This window comes from Syngnathus leptorhynchus, chromosome 2 (assembly GCF_054491065.1).
Source record: "Syngnathus leptorhynchus isolate UIUO chromosome 2, UIUO_Slep, whole genome shotgun sequence".
Classification (NCBI taxonomy): Eukaryota; Metazoa; Chordata; class Actinopteri; order Syngnathiformes; family Syngnathidae; genus Syngnathus; species Syngnathus leptorhynchus.
Genome location: NC_141196.1, coordinates 5780774 through 5796589, shown reverse-complemented (window position 1 = coordinate 5796589; position 15816 = coordinate 5780774). Strand labels below are relative to the sequence as shown.

Below are 15816 nucleotides of genomic sequence, written 5' to 3'. Positions count from 1 at the left end.
TCGTTCCTGGAAGTTAAGCATCATTCTCGCAACCAATTAAAGAGCTGGCCTGCTTTGCGGCGGACACGCTCATCAATCAAGTCTTCTATCGAGTCACGCGTTGCCGAGTGGCGTCCCTCAGGTTTTCGTGCTCACCCCCACTGAGATTCGCCGAGATTGATAGTGACACAAGCTAACCAGTCGCCGCCACTGCTATTGCCAGGCTAATTGGCTCCGCCCCTTAATTGCAGCTGACAACTTCACGATGTCTTCTTATTGATCGGTGCCCAATCATCTTCGCTTGAAATGCTAATCAGCACAGAGTATGCCAAAATGACAACTAATACCATCACCTTTGACTTTCAGCTGAACAAAAACGTACGTTCCTCTCAACCCCGATTGAAAGCATTTGTGAGCACAAAGGAAGCATTTTTTGCTTGCTTTTCTCTGTATGCCAACATGCTGCTAGCGTCATTGGTCTAATTTGAGACCTTTCCTACTGACAAGCAGAATTTTGTCAATGTCTTTTTTTTTTTCTTTTTGTCAATGAATTTTGTCAATTGAAGGTGGACAAAAAATATTGGGTTACAAAATGAGGAAGTGACCTTCATGTGCCGTCGCCGCCGGCGGAAGCGAAGGAGTTCTTTGTGCTGGCGAGCGATGAAGTTGACGGCAGCGTACTCCAGCAGCGCCGAAAAGACGAAGAGCAGACACACGGCCATCCAGATGTCGATGGCCTTCACGTACGACACCTGGCGGCAAAGACGGCCAACGAAAGCAAAGGAAAACATAAATGGAAACATTTGAAACTTGACGTTCATTTTCAGAGCATCATTTTTGGGTTCAAAGTCAAATGAACTTCCTGTGTGTTTTCAAGGATAACTCTTTGAGACTTTTTTTGTGGGTCAACTCATGATAGACATGTCTACAAAATTTCTCACTGACCGAAAGAAATTTCAGGGACCAAATTTTCAAAACATCTGGCAAACTTTAGATTTCAAAATGTTGATTCATTATGACTACAAATAACAAAAAAAAAAAGAATAAAATGACACATTTCTACTGAATATTACAGATAAGCGTTGTCATGTTTGTGTACACAGTAAGCTAACTGCGCTAACAGTGCTAACATCTCTTTGCCTGTGCACTTCCTTTCCTAATCTTACCTTCATCATGACGTGCAGCGACTGGATGTGCAAAAGTGTGTGTCTGTGTGAGAGCTACACTCAGGTGTGTGTTTGTGTGTGCACGCGCATTTGTGTGTGTGCGCGTAAGCTCAGCTGTGCTGTGTGATCATTATTGTGACAGCTGAACTGCAGCGGAATCACGGTTCACTTGTTCAATTTTTAGAGCGCATGAAGCACCTAATGTTGAGAAACCATGTGTGTGCGTGCGTGCGTGCGTGTGTGTGTATACGCACGCGTCTGTGAGTGAATGTGTGTTGGGGATTACAGCTTCCCTGGACATAATTATACAATCCTATACTGGGTCACGCAAGCTATGACTGTTTTCTTTCTTTAATCTGAAAATCCCTCACAGAAAAACATTTAGTTGCCTTTTTTTTTTAAACTGCTTTTTTTTCTTGATATGTGAAAACTGGTTGTGCATTCACTCACCTATTCTATATGAACATATATATATATATATATATATATATATATATATATATATATATATATTATCATATCTTTAATGACTATCACAAAATTCACTATATGGTTTACCAAAAGAAAAAGAAAAATCACTAAAATCAGTAATCTGCAAAAATTATTGTATTTTAAGGAGGGAGAAAAACTGCAAAAAAAACAAACAACAACAAAAAACATACGTAATAACAAAGATATACGTTTTATTTTTGTCACACTGCATCTATTGTTTTCTTTGGATGTGCCTATCTTGGCCACCAGGGGGTAGTATATAACAGACAGCCCAACAGTTGTTCTTTGCAGAGGACGAAGAAGATATGATTGTGAGTAATTATATTGTCTCCATGTGTGTTACACGGTTTGTGGTCAATCCATTGCTTAACTCATTGAGTAAAGTGAAAAAAAAAAAAAAAAAAAACCCAATCCAATCTCGGACCACATATGAAGAAATTGAGCTTCAGTCACTCACTCGTGAAAAAGCTATGGTATGTTTTTTTTTTCCAACACACAAGTTGTCATGTAGTGTTTGTTAGTTGGACAGTAAACATGAGCTGGGAGTGTCAATCAAGCTTTCTTGTGCCAAACTGCTGCTTGCTGTGAAGTGAGTTGAGTCACTGTCACCAGTGGCAGACGGCTGCAGAAAGCCGGCGTGATCATCGAGGACCCCTGCCCCGCAAAATATACTCCGTTCTCAAACCATGAGGCTCAAAGCCAACTTCTGGCACCAACCTGCGAAATGCATCTGTCTCAGACAAAGTGCAATATCATGGACGTAATTCTGTGCTATACTGTCTGACTTTGCTATACGTGAAGATTTGATAGTTGGTTCAAAATGAGGTTAAGCAACCACCGACTCAATTTGAGGCTGACCTTGGGCAGGGAGGCTCTGGATCCCGAGCTCTGCGTGGTCATAGTGAGCACGGTAGTGATACCCAGGCCCACCCGGGCGGGGGCGGCGTCCATGTTGATCCAGAAGGACACCCAGGACAAAATGACGATAAGCAGGGACGGGATGTACATCTGGATCAGGTAGTAACCCATCTGACGCTCAAGGTGGAAGCGGGCCTCGATGCACGTGAACTTGCCTGAACGACGACAAAGCAGCAACATTAGGAAAAAGAACACAAAATCCAAAGCGACTGACGGACATCATCGGGTGCATCAATTTTAAAACGACTATTTATTCACATCGATGTGGTTTCTTTTCCTTTGGTGTCAAAGTCATATCCCAGCACTGAACCTGAACACGTAAACGGACATGGAGCAGATAAGGAAGAAGATGAAGAGAGGAAAGAGTGGAAAAGACCAAGGTTCAAGGAGGCAGAAAAGTGAGCATTTGAGGAGACATCTGTGCTGACTGAAGCAGTTGACAGTGTAGAAAGCTGCCATGTTTGATATCAAAATCAAAATGCAAAAAGTAAACCGCAGTGAAAAACGGCGGCTGATGCCACACTGGAAATCGTTCATGCCGCATAGAGAACAATTTTCCTTTTGGCTACCTGACAATTCTTTTTGGAGTTGACTGAAATGTCCACAAAAAATCCCGGTGAAGTGATTCGAGTGATGAATCTACGAAAAAGATACTTGAGAATTTCATATTCAACACTAAAAATAAAAATGTTTTGATTTAAGCCTCGTTGGAAACCCTAACCCTAGTTTTAAAACCTAGTTTGAAACCCTAACCATGTTTTAAAACCCTATTGGGAAACCCTAACCCTAGTTTGAAACCCTAATTAGCGATCCTAAAACTGGTTGGAAACCCTAGTCGGAAACCCTAACCCTAAACCCTAGGGAGAAACCCTAATCTTAGAAACCCTCAAAGTAGTTTGAAACCCTCGTTGGAAACCCTAACCCTAGTTTTAAAACCTAGTTTGAAACCCTAACCATGTTTTAAAACCCTATTCGGAAACCCTAACCCTAGTTTGAAACCCTAATTAGCGATCCTAAAACTAGTTGGAGACCCTAGCCGGAAACCCTAACCCCTAGGGAGAAGCCCTAATCTTAGAAACCCTAAAAGTAGTTTGAAACCCTCGTTGGAAACCCTAACCCTAGTTTTAAAACCTAGTTTGAAACCCTAACCATGTTTTAAAACCCTATTCGGAAACCCTAACCCTAGTTTGAAACCCTAATTAGCGATCTAAAACTGGTTGGAAACCCTAGCCGGAAACCCTAACCCTAAACCCTAGGGAGAAACCCTAATCTTAGAAACCCTAAAAGTAGTTTGAAACCCTCGTTGAAAACCCTAACCCTAGTTTTAAAACCTAGTATGAAACCCTAACCATGTTTTAAAACCCTATTCGGAAACCCTAACCCTAGTTTGAAACCTTAATTAGCGATCCTAAAACTCCTTGGAAACCCTAGTCGGAAACCCTAACCCTAACCCTTAGGGAGAAACCCTAATCTTAGAAACCCTAAAATTAGTTTGAAACCCTCGTTGAAAACCCTAACCCTAGTTTTAAAACCTAGTTTGAAACCCTAACCATGTTTTAAAACCCTATTCGGAAACCCTAACCCTAGTTTGAAACCCTAATTAGCGATCCTAAAACTGGTTGGAAACCCTAGCCGGAAACCCTAACCCTAATTTGACAACCTAGTTCAGGGGTCTTTTGGACGCGGGGCAAAAAAAAATTCAGACAATGGCATCGCGGGCCATTGCTTTTTTTGGGGGGGGTCCCTACTATTTAAATTGTTAATTATTATATTATATTAAAATAAACATCATCTTACTTTTAAAAATCATTTAATTTAATTCCATTTGAGCAGACCTTGTTATGTTGTTTATTTAACAAAATTGCCCACTGGAGGAGGGAGACAGGACACTTTGTTTTTTTTTTTCCATAAGATTCCGCGCACTCGCGTGTCAATACCGTTCCGACCTGTGCGTCGTGGATAACTGAAACAGGATGTTCCACCTGTTGTTGTCCCTAAGGACTATCATACCCCAATAAATGTTTCGAATTTGATGGGATTGTTGTAAGGCATATCGCGAACCAGACAAAATAGATGGCGGGCCATAATTGGCCCGCGGGCCCCTATTTGCCAACCACTGGTTTAGGTGATGATGAAAAATTGTATTTTTCGGTGAGTTCCCCTTGAAGGAAAGTTGTCATTGGATTTTCCCCGTTCCGAGGGTGCGACAAAATGGCCACCTCCCAATTGTGCGCCAACAAACACAACAAGATGGCCAACCAGCCATTTCATCAGCACTATCAATATCTGCAACAACCTTCATATGCCTCAAATATCAACCAAGGAGCAAGAGGAGCTGCGGCTGGATTTATGTGCGCGATACACTTGAGAGCTTTTAAGCTACGTCCATATTTTCCATCCCAGGACAAGACTGAAATGATTCATCCGTGTGTGTGTATGTGAGTGTGAACTTTAATCAATACAGCCCAGTGGACTGGAGAACAGTATAGTACGGCATGGTATCTAATATATGGGCAAGAATAAAGTGTGAAACGTGATGAGCTTTTCCACGTTGCCCTGATTCCATTGGAATTAACCATGATATTCAAAGACCAACAAATCCAAACTAGTTTTCGAGATATTTACAGATATTTCTTTACCAGAAATCTTTTCTGTATTTTCCTCAGTTGTTTTTTATTCTTGCGTCCTGATGTGCTTTTTTTTGCTTTAAGTGGCTGAAAGAATATTTTTAGCCTTTCCTTTTAGTTTGTTTCCTCTTGAACGAGATTGCTACCTGTTCCAACGGTTTACTGTTGTCCGTAAAGGTAAATTCACTTGTGGATGCGTTGAAAGTAAAATGCCGCAGAATGTTGTCCACCAGTGTAACAGTGGTTAACGTAAATTGTCGTCCACTCGTTGTAAGCGGTGTTGAATAATGTGAAGGTCTATATGTAAATATATATTTTTTTTCATGACCGATTTTTTTATGGCAAGATATTGTAAGGAAGTTGTGGCCAAAGGTGCCGAAGACGGATTGCGAGATCCAGTGGGGCGTTCCCTGTTGTTTCCCTTGTTGTGGTTGTTATTGCTTCTGCGGGGCAGGCGAGTTGTGCAATGCAGCAGGCGCTGAGTTAATTAGTATTTCAAGAGGCTTTTTGTCGCCCACTCTTTGTGTTGCCGGGCGGAATCTCTTTCCTCGCAGTCATACCGCAGCTAATAAATCCCTGCCCATACACAAAGAAAACAAAACAACAACAAAAAAAAACAACGCACCTTCACTTGCGCTTTCTTTATTCCCTGTTGGGAGCCAGCCAGCAAAAATACACAAAAAAAAAAACAACAAAAATAAACACGCACATGCATATTGAGAGAGATGGATGGACCTGAGAAGTGAAGTAAAAGGCAATGACACAAACACGAGACGGAGCAGCGAGCCCCTTGACGATCAAGGAGGAGTGAGGGAGAACATGGAAGAACAAAAGAGAAGGATTGCTTCTCTTGAACAAAGCTTATATTGGTTCAGTGGAGGTATTAGTGACTCTTGAAGGTTGTTGTCCAGTAGGAACTGACTGTTAAAGGTTTTTCTTAGTGACTGCGTTTGAGGCCGAGTATGGAAATGTAACACTGACTGCTGTAGTGCCATTTTTATCCACTAGTGCAGGGGCTTTCAACTTGGCTATAAAGGGACCACCTTTATAACCAAGAAGCAACTCGGGGGCCTCGTGCTTTGGCGGAAAATTGTTTTATTTCGCACCGAAGGAGGATCGACCTATACAGGCTATTTATTAGCATCTGTATGTCTATATTGGGAATCTCAGCTACATTTGAGATCATTTGGATGGTAATATCATTCACAAAATTAGCTGGAAACTAAACCAAGTCTAAATAATAAATCCATTTTATTTTCGAAAATAGGAATTATTTTCCATTTCCAATTTCGCGGTCCACCAGCAACACCATCACAAACCACTAGAGGGCCGCGGACCATTGGTTGACAATCCCCGCACTAGTGGTTGTGTAGTCCAGTCGAAGCAGTAGGGACTTTGTTAAAGGCAGTTTGTTGTCCAATAGTGGTAGTACTAGTAGTAACTGTTGAATTTGCTGTCTCGTAGTGGTAGAAGGGATTGCGCTAAGTAGATTGTTGTCTAGTAGTGGCCCCGGTATTTGTTAAACAATTAGATAGTAGTGACTGTGGAGAAGAAAGAATATTGACCAGTAGAGGCAGTTGTGACTGCATTGAAAGCTAAATTGCTTTCCATCAGTGGCAGAAATGAATGAAAAAGGTAGATTGTTGTCAAGTACTGGTAGAGGTAATGGTCGAGGTAGATTTTGACCCACTGGGTGGAGTGTTTTGTAGTAGTGGAGTTGCTGAATGGTGTTTTGCTGACTCACCAGTGTTGTAGTGTTTGGTGCAGTATCTGAGGTCTTTTTCCTCCTTGAGTATAAACTGAGGCAGCGTCAGGCCGTCCGCTACCTGCACGGCGCCTTTCTCGTCCCACTCGAAGATCAGGTCGTTCATCGTATAGCCAACTGAAATGAAACAGCACATTAGCTTAGCATCATTTGTGAGGATCGATCACATTCGGCGACGCTGTTGTGTAGCGTCGATAGTATTACTTGTCTATGTTTGCGGGTTAAGTTTGATAACCTCTGCTCTTTTCTCTTTGTTACTGAGATGCCAAAATGCAAAGGTAACGGGAAGGAAGCGGGACAAAAGGATGAGGTCGCTATGGTTACTGAGTGACATCACAACGTCTCTGCGATGTTGGCGTCGGGCCGAGAGCCCGTCTGCTGGCCCGCTGCGCCGCTCCTGCTTCCTAGTCACCTCACGTTTGCGCACACTCATTTACTCTGTCCACCCGTGTACACCTATACGTTAAATATACGCGTGTGTGTGTATCAATAATGTACACTTGAATGTTTTCTACTGTGTGTGCGCATGTAAATTTTAATTGTGTGTGTGTACTCACAGCTTTCCAGCTGCATGATGCACGTTTGCACATCCATCGGAAAGTTTTTCAGATCCATTGGACAGGCCAGCACCAGTGTTATTCTGCGACACAGACACAAACGCACACAGTTGCCGCTGAGAAGATTCGCTAGAACTCAATCAGCTGAGTTGTTCAAATAAGGGACAATAATAAAGTTGTGTAAATAAGGGACAGCTCAGCGCGCTGGTGGTTAGCATGTCCGCCTCCCACTTGAGAAGCTCCAAGTTCCAACGTGAGTGAAAGGGCGGAGTGGTGATGCTGCGCTTCAACTGCGCCTGTAATGCGGTTTTTCCATGGCAATAAAATCAGGCTCATGAAAAGTCAGCGTCGTAAAACGCCCTTGCTGCTCAAAGCTCGACAACTGAAGGCAGCATGAGGAACACGTTTTGGATGTCTTAGCAGATGATTCACATCATCCGCGAACAAAACAATACCAAAAGCATCTCAAAAAAAAAAAAGGAAGAGATTTTTTTTCTTTTCCTCCAAATACCATCGAAATCTTAAAGCCATTGCAACATTACGACCACACGTACGACTAAATGCCATGCAATCAAAGAGTTAATTTTGTTTTTCTAGAAAAACAAGTTACGATTTTTTTTTTTTAATTGCAATTGGAGCCATAAAACCTTCACAAAAGTAACTTCTGGAATGGCAACAGTCAGCATGCACATTTAAAATAATACAATTTTAGGGACCCCCCCCCTCCCCAGTTTACGGAAGCAAAGAAGAAGCCAAGCGCGGTTTAATCCCACTTGTAAACGGAGCTCGATTATGCCGCTTGTCATTTGAAGGACTCTCGTACTGTAGCTCCTTCTTCTCCTCCTGCCGGTGGACACCATGATGGACGCCGCACGCCAGCGGAATACTAAAAAGCTCTGTAGATTACCAGCGAGGCGAGGAGAGGCAAGGCGATAAAATGGAGCGAGAGAAGGAGGAGGAGGTGGGACGGAGGCGGCTATAACTCCAGTAGCCTTGAATTGGACGTCGGCGAGAAGCCATGAAAAGAAAAGCGGCTAGTCACGCTCTGACGCATTAATACATGTTCTGCAGGAACGGCGTCAAGGTCTCGTCCACGCCGTAAACGGGAAGCCATCAAGTTCAGCCTCAAAGTGCATCAAAGTGTCCGAAAAGTCTTCCCTCTGAGCTTATTAACATTCCCACACTTCCTGACAAAAAACACATTTTTTTAAATTAAAGTTGACAAATTTTTAACAAGCCATACTGTTTATCCATCCAGCCGGAGGTGGAATCGAACCCGCACACTCTTAACTGTGAGGCAAATGTGCTAAATGCACCACGAAGCCGCCCCATACTGTTTTGTATTCAGAATTTAATTTGGTAGCTACCACGCACACACAAAGTTTGGCTGTCACTTTAAATATCAAAATGTTAAGTTTGAGGCCTTAATTTACCAGGTGATCATCTTTGAAGGACCCTCTGAAAATGTCTACTTCAAACCAAAATGGCACACTTCAAGTGTTTTTTCCAGACATGGCTTTTTTTTTGTGGGTCTACTTATGATCGATAATTCTACCCAAATTGATATTGCTAAATTAATCTGGCATTGAGGGCAAAATTTCTTCATTTGTGTTAATGGCCAGAAATGAGCACAACTTCAGATGAAAATGACAGACTTCCTTTGTCTGTTCAGGCATGACGTTTTTGTGCGTCTACTTATATTGGCAGCCAAAGTTTGTTTCTATTTAAAACTGAATTTCTAAACGTATTTCCAGTGGCAAAAAGGCTTGGATATGACCAAGTTATACCGCCGAATCCAAAATGGCAGCTTTTTCGGTATTCGGTTTCCTTCCATCTGTGGTCCCTTCTCAAGGTTTCTCATTTTTCCCCTGGTGTTTTATTTTTTTTAGTTTTTCCTTGCCCTTTTGGGAGCTCGAAATCAGGGGATGCTTTGAGAATAGTTGTCAATTGTTTGTCTATGTGAAGCCCTTTGAGACTGCTTGTGATTTAGGGCTATACAAATAAACTTGACTTGACTCAATGCATGATTGACCAACCTACCGAATTTCACATTGAAACGTTAAATTGACTTTGGGAGCAGAATTTCTGAAAAACTTCCATCAAGTACAATTGCTTCGACTTTTGAAATTTACACATGAAATAAAGCAAACAAATGTAAACCCATAAATCACCGTATGCTGTAGAGCACATTTCCGTTCTTGGAGATGCGCAGCAGCTTGTTATCGGTTGTGACCTCGTGGAAGTTGGCCCCTTTCTCATTGGCAAAAAACAAATCGGGCTTCCAGATGGAATCCAACATGGACGGGTCCAAGTCCAGAGAGTCGTCCGGGTACTCGCTGTAGGCCAGACGGGGGTCATTCCACTGCTGCCTCAAGAAGATGTTCACTCTGTAGTCCTGTCGACACACACAACACACATGAGCCTCTTTTCGCAAATCGTAAAATAAGCCATACGATCCGGCTGTAGAAATATGCTAATAAGAATTCAAGTGGCGTTCTTAGCAGTGTTGCGTTCAAATCCGTGAAGAGGAGAAAGCGTCCACACATACACACACAGACACACTTCCTGTCACGGGATCTCCTAAATGGATTTACCGGCGGGACAAAAGATGATAAATCCGATTATTTACGTACTTTGTTGTTTTTCTTTCTAATCCGGCACGGATTAGCGACCAGTCAGTGTTCACTTGCCTCGCTCTTTCATATGCTCGAGCACGCACAGCGCTACGCTATGCTAGAGAAACTCATTCATTAAGTTATAAAAAGACCATTTCAGCAGCACATGCGTTAATTTGTATTTACAACTGGCATTTATTTGAATAATTGATTAATTTGTGGATTCATTGATGGAGGGGGGGGAGAATTAAAAAAAACACAACAAAAGTGACTGTGAGCACAGCAAGTGACTCACTTTCCCCCCCTCTTATGTCCTTAAAACCTTTCAACCTTTCTATTTAATTTTCGACAAGTGAGGGTGTTTTTTTTGTTTTTGTTTTTACAAATGAGTGACCAGTCTAAAGTATGGTAAATGGCTTCGGGTGCCCCCGTGAATGGTTGAACAAACATGCCAAACAAGGGCTCTCCTGAAAAGCTATGAGAATTCTGCTGTGTAAGACATTTGTTCAAACGCTCCATAAAATTGCGTTGGATGAAAGTGTTACTTAAACCGTATCCACGTTTGCTGTATATAAGGAAAAAGACATCTTAATAAAACAAGTGACACATTTATTTCCATAGTTGTTCCTTTTTTTTTTTTTTTTTTGGTGCTCAAACAGAGCAACTTACTTACCATGGTGGTCTCGGCGATGGAGCCAAAGCTGTTGATGAAGATGTTGCAGGTGACGTTGACGGGAGGACCTGTGGAGGAGGATGAGGAGATCACGACACACATCAAACCACGGAAACATTTCATTTTTTACATTCAAGATCATCACACGGATCAACAATATGATTTCAATATAATAAATATGTTGAAATTTTATCCCGCGCCGATTCAAATCGGAATCATTCGATGGCTCAACTGAGACACAGAAACAAACTGACTTTTCCAAGCACACAAGCAAGCAAACGCTTCCAATCAAAACATTGTGGGAGCAACTCACGAGTACAGACATATTTTGGTCAGAATGACCGTTTCTCTGTTGTGGCTTCACGAGTTCGTATATTTGACCATATAATATTCCTACTACCATAATATGAGGCCCGAGCCATTCTCAAAATGGCTGCTTCAAACCAAATGCCTTACTTCCACTCCAATTATGATCTTTGCAAACTTTTCATGCGCTCACTTTCGATCGTTAGTTTTGTGCAGCCATTTTAATATTTCATTTTTACCGGTAAAACTGTTACATCCCAAGTCGAAACATTAGCTTTATGTCCGCTATACACACACACACACAAGCGTGTGCACACAAGCATGCACATAAAACGAGGTCAATGAAAGTGTTTTATCGTCCTTGCGGCACCACTGTCAGTCGCCATCTTGCTGAAATATTAACACAGATGAAAAATCCATGTCATGTGACCTGTGAGGACACCAGCGTCCATAAATTTGTTTCAAAGTCAAACTTCCTCCAACAGAAACATCGCTGTACTCTGCATGTGTGTATGTGTGACAGGCGATGATTGTTGGTGCTGTTTTACATTTCAAGTCCAAATATTAACGAGTCCACTTACAATGTAATTATTGCGCACGCGTGTGTGTGTGTGTGTATTATGCGCCTGTACAAACATGGCAGCAAACTAGTGGCGGGGTCTTGCGCCGCCATGTTGATTTCAACCTCTAAACAACTCCGCACTTGTTTGTTGGACTTTTATTATTTATGGGATTTATTTGCCTTCAGGTCACAGCGGACTTTTGGCAAACACCAACACAAGCACATACACACAAACACCAACGCACGCACGCTTACACACTGGGACGGGCTCTTTAATATCCTGCTGCAAGTCGGTGTCTAATTCCACAGGCGGGGCGAAGGAAGGAGTCTGGATTACTTTGATGGCCAATTACTCTCCCTGTCAGCGTGTGCGCATCCCTGCAGGCACTTTTCCCTGTGAGTGTGTCTGTGTGAGGGAAAGAGAGCAGGACAATGGTGGTCCATTTAAAGGGGAAGGATGGTGGAAGAGAGACTAAAGTGTGGCAAGCTGTGATTGGGCCGTGGATGGCGTGACTTAAGGTCGGCGAGCTGGCGGAAAAAAAAAAAAAGTGCCTTTTGTCGTTACGGTCGGGGACGTAAACACAACAAAGAAGAAAAAGTAGATGACCAGCACATACCCGCACAGACATATAGAAATGAAAGCCCAAGATAGCGCAGTTATGAAACTCAGCGAGAATCTATAAAAACCTATAAAGCTTTTCAGAATCCAGAACGTACCACTATAACCCTGATAAAACCCAATAGAACAAACAATTGTTTGTTTCACCTCAAGACTCCACATAGACCTGTTTAACCCAGGTACAAGATACAGAACCCAAAACCTAGAGATCCAAAAGCTCTTTACAATCCACAGACAATCTCCAGTTCTACATAAACCAGATTGAACCTTGGTAGATTCTACTGCAGATAGTGCTAGCTAACCAGAGAAAAAAAAACAACCAAAATAAATCTAAAGAACTACGTGATACCAATTGAAAATGTTGATCATTAAAACACAAATAGAACCTGTATGACCTGGATAGAACATACAGAATTCCAGATGGAACGTGTAGTTTTATGAAAACCAGATGGATTCCACAGAAACCACATGGAACCAACATAACCTAGATAGACAGATATAGAAAGAACCTTAGAACAACTTGATTTACAAAATAAACTAATTGAGTCATGGGAACAATTTAACTTATAAGTCAAGCTAACGCCGAATTTTATTTTAGCCACCAACGAACAACAAATTAAGAAAAAGCAATCAAAGATGCAGCGCCTGCGGATGTTTCAGAGGACGTAAACAAAGATAAGAAACAAACAAAGACTTTACGTTGAGCTTGTTAAAGCAAGAAACCAAGGCCTGAATTTGTGACTTAATGAGGATTCTGCTGCTTCATTAAATATTCATGGTACTGGTGTGCTGGAGAGTTTACCTTTATTAAGCTAATACCCGTATTTACTGCACAAGCTAACAGCTCTCAGGCTTAGAGGAAAAAAAGAATCAAAAACTCTATCAGGCGTCATCTAAACTTGAAAGCCTGCCTCATTTTCTGTCCTGCTTCTAGAAACTTCTTCATTAAGTTGCTGAATCCTCACAAGAACGCAGGAAAGATGCTCTTTGTTGCCGCTAATCAATTAAAAAGTCAAAACATTCTTTTTTTTCCTGGAAGACTTAATGAAGTCACTTTTGTGACGCTGACATGTGAAGAACGCAACCGCCGTGTGTTGCTGTTGATTCGACGTGACAGCAAACACTTCAAGCTGCCTTCACACTTTGTCACGCTGCAACACGCATACATGCTAATGTTGTGATACACTCTGTCAATCGAGAGTAGTAAAGACCCAGACTGAAAAAAAGGTTTGTACTGTCAGTCAGTTTCGGGCGCTTTGTAATTTCATGCTACTAACATCATGTAACAATGGTAAGCGGTACTGACCCTTGCGGAACTCCACAAAATATTCTGTAGAATCTTAGTCTTGTGTTGCCGTCATTGTCTAAGTTACTGTAGTGTGAGCATGGCACTGATCCTTGTGGTACTCCAAAGACCAGGAGGTTTATCCCGTCTTAGCTTGAGTTATTCTCAATCCAAAAGTATGATGATCAAAAAACCCGATTTTTGTAACACTAGTTGGTCAACCTAGTGCGTTCTCAGAACCTGGTCTCAACCCCAGAGACTTTTCCAGTACCCTCAATACCGGCAGACAGAACAATTTCTAGAATTACTAATTATTTTGACAAGCGTGTCTGATGACTTTGACGAGAGCGTTGAGTTCCATGTGTCCAAAAACATAAACCACAAGTATTCACAGTCAGAATGCTTGCGAAATGAAACAACAGTCGGACAATGTCGAGTGTCCCGGTGGGGTCGGTCCTCAAGATGACAAAACCAAACGGTCAAATATTTGAGTTAAACGCGACAGACATTGTGACAATATTGCCCCTTCAATCAGGCCCAGTTTCAATTTCGAGCTTGGGCAAGCGTCGTTAGCCATGCAGTCAGTGCACACAAAGGAAAAGTGGTTTTGGGCATAAGTCTCTTTTTTTTTTCGTTGAAAAAAAATTGTTTGGATAAGACTTGGCTGTCTTTTTTTGTTGACAGTTAACAGAAGCGCTTTTGTTTGAGTCCACATTCACACAGCAGGATAAGATGACCGATTTGGAATTTTTGTTAAATCTAGTTGTTGACGTTACAAAAAAATAAATACAACTTTAACAAAATGCATCCGGCGAGTGATACGAATGCTCTCAAAAGACGACATCATGTGACAAGAGTATTTAGGGATGACAATAAAATCAAAACCAAGCCTGTTTTTTTAATGAAATCCTTTCACTTCACTTTCTTATGGCCTTCCATTTTCTGTCCGCTTTTGGCGTCTGTTTATTCAAACAATTGTGACATTTGCTGTCTTTTGATGAAGTCGTAGAGGTCAGATATGCATGACAAGAGCTTGCAGTGTCGACCATTTTCAGAATGGTTACATCGAAACAGTTTTTTCCATTTTTCTTTTAATGAGTGACAGGGGATGATTACGAGCGGCGTGCTTCTTCCCGACTTCCTGTTTGAAGACCAAGCTTGAGGCTTTTTTTTTTTCCTCATTCTGCTGTCAATCAGATTATGTCGCTTCACTTCCTTCACTGCCACTCCACACCGCCGCCCGTTTAACTTCATGAGACGTGTGTGTGTGTGTGTGTGTTTATGCAGTTGTGAGTCAACACATTAAGCCGCAGATAAACAAAGCACAGAATGAGGAAAGATGGCCACGGCAGCCTTCTTAGTTTAATGAAGTGTCTACTTTACAAAGGCGAGTAGTTTGAAAATCGGAAATCTACCGGGAGTGTTTTGGACCAAAAACTCACTTCCCGTCGCCGCACGATTACTAGGACCTTGTAGCGATCCCAACGTACGTTTTTGATGTGTTAAAATGGCGCCGCTATGGGATGTGTTTGTCCCACAGCTGCTTGCGCTGCTTTTTAACATTTTTGTCATAGCGATTTGTTTTGGCAGCTTGCAATAGTTTCAAAGCGGGTCTGTGACACCCAAAGGACAAAAGTGGAAGCGTTGTGAGGCATGTTGTCAGTCTGTGATGAACGCTTGTGTGAGTGTGTTTGTTAAAATATTGTGTATGTATGTGTGTGCGAATGTGAGTAAATTAAGAAAGTGTGTTGATTACGTGCTTGTATCTTGGTTTTGCGTGGACAGATATTTTACATCTGATAAATATGCGTGTTTGAATTCATGTGTGTGTGAGTATGCGTGTGTGTGTATAACCTAATGAATTGCATTGACACTGTGCTCAAAGCACTTTTGTGCAGACAGACATTTTATCTCCTGTGTGCATGTGTGTGTGTGTGTGTGTGTGTGTGTGTGTGTGTGTGTGTGTGTGTGTGTGTGTGTGTGTGTGTGCAATTTAATGAAGTGTGTTGATGCTGTGCTGTTAGCTTGATGCTTTGAATCATCTTGACAGGAAAGAAGATGCATCACGGCAGCTGAGTGCGCACACACGTACTTTGCACACGCATCCAGGTTGAGTCACAGTCACGGTTTATATTGAAATGTCATATGAAGGAAGGTAAGGCAATGTGTGTTTTTGCCGAGGGCGCGCTGTTGTAAACATGTCATCAGCCTGAGAGCAGAGCAGAGCAGAGCAAAGCAAGAACGCCATTGAT

General features: G+C 42.0%; 1 protein-coding gene across 2 annotated transcripts in view; it reads right to left on the bottom strand.

Moving 5' to 3' along the window:
• glra1 (glycine receptor, alpha 1) overlaps positions 1 to 15816 on the bottom strand; it is a 32190-nt gene that overhangs the window by 1569 nt on the left and 14805 nt on the right. For both annotated transcript variants that reach the window (XM_085905798.1, XM_085905799.1), the window contains 6 exons: positions 10793 to 10860; positions 9676 to 9899; positions 7505 to 7587; positions 6927 to 7064; positions 2496 to 2710; positions 585 to 731 (listed from right to left, as the gene is read on the bottom strand). In XM_085905798.1, the coding sequence (XP_085761924.1) occupies positions 585 to 731; positions 2496 to 2710; positions 6927 to 7064; positions 7505 to 7587; positions 9676 to 9899; positions 10793 to 10860 (875 nt within the window). The remainder of the gene's footprint in view (positions 1 to 584; positions 732 to 2495; positions 2711 to 6926; positions 7065 to 7504; positions 7588 to 9675; positions 9900 to 10792; positions 10861 to 15816) is intronic.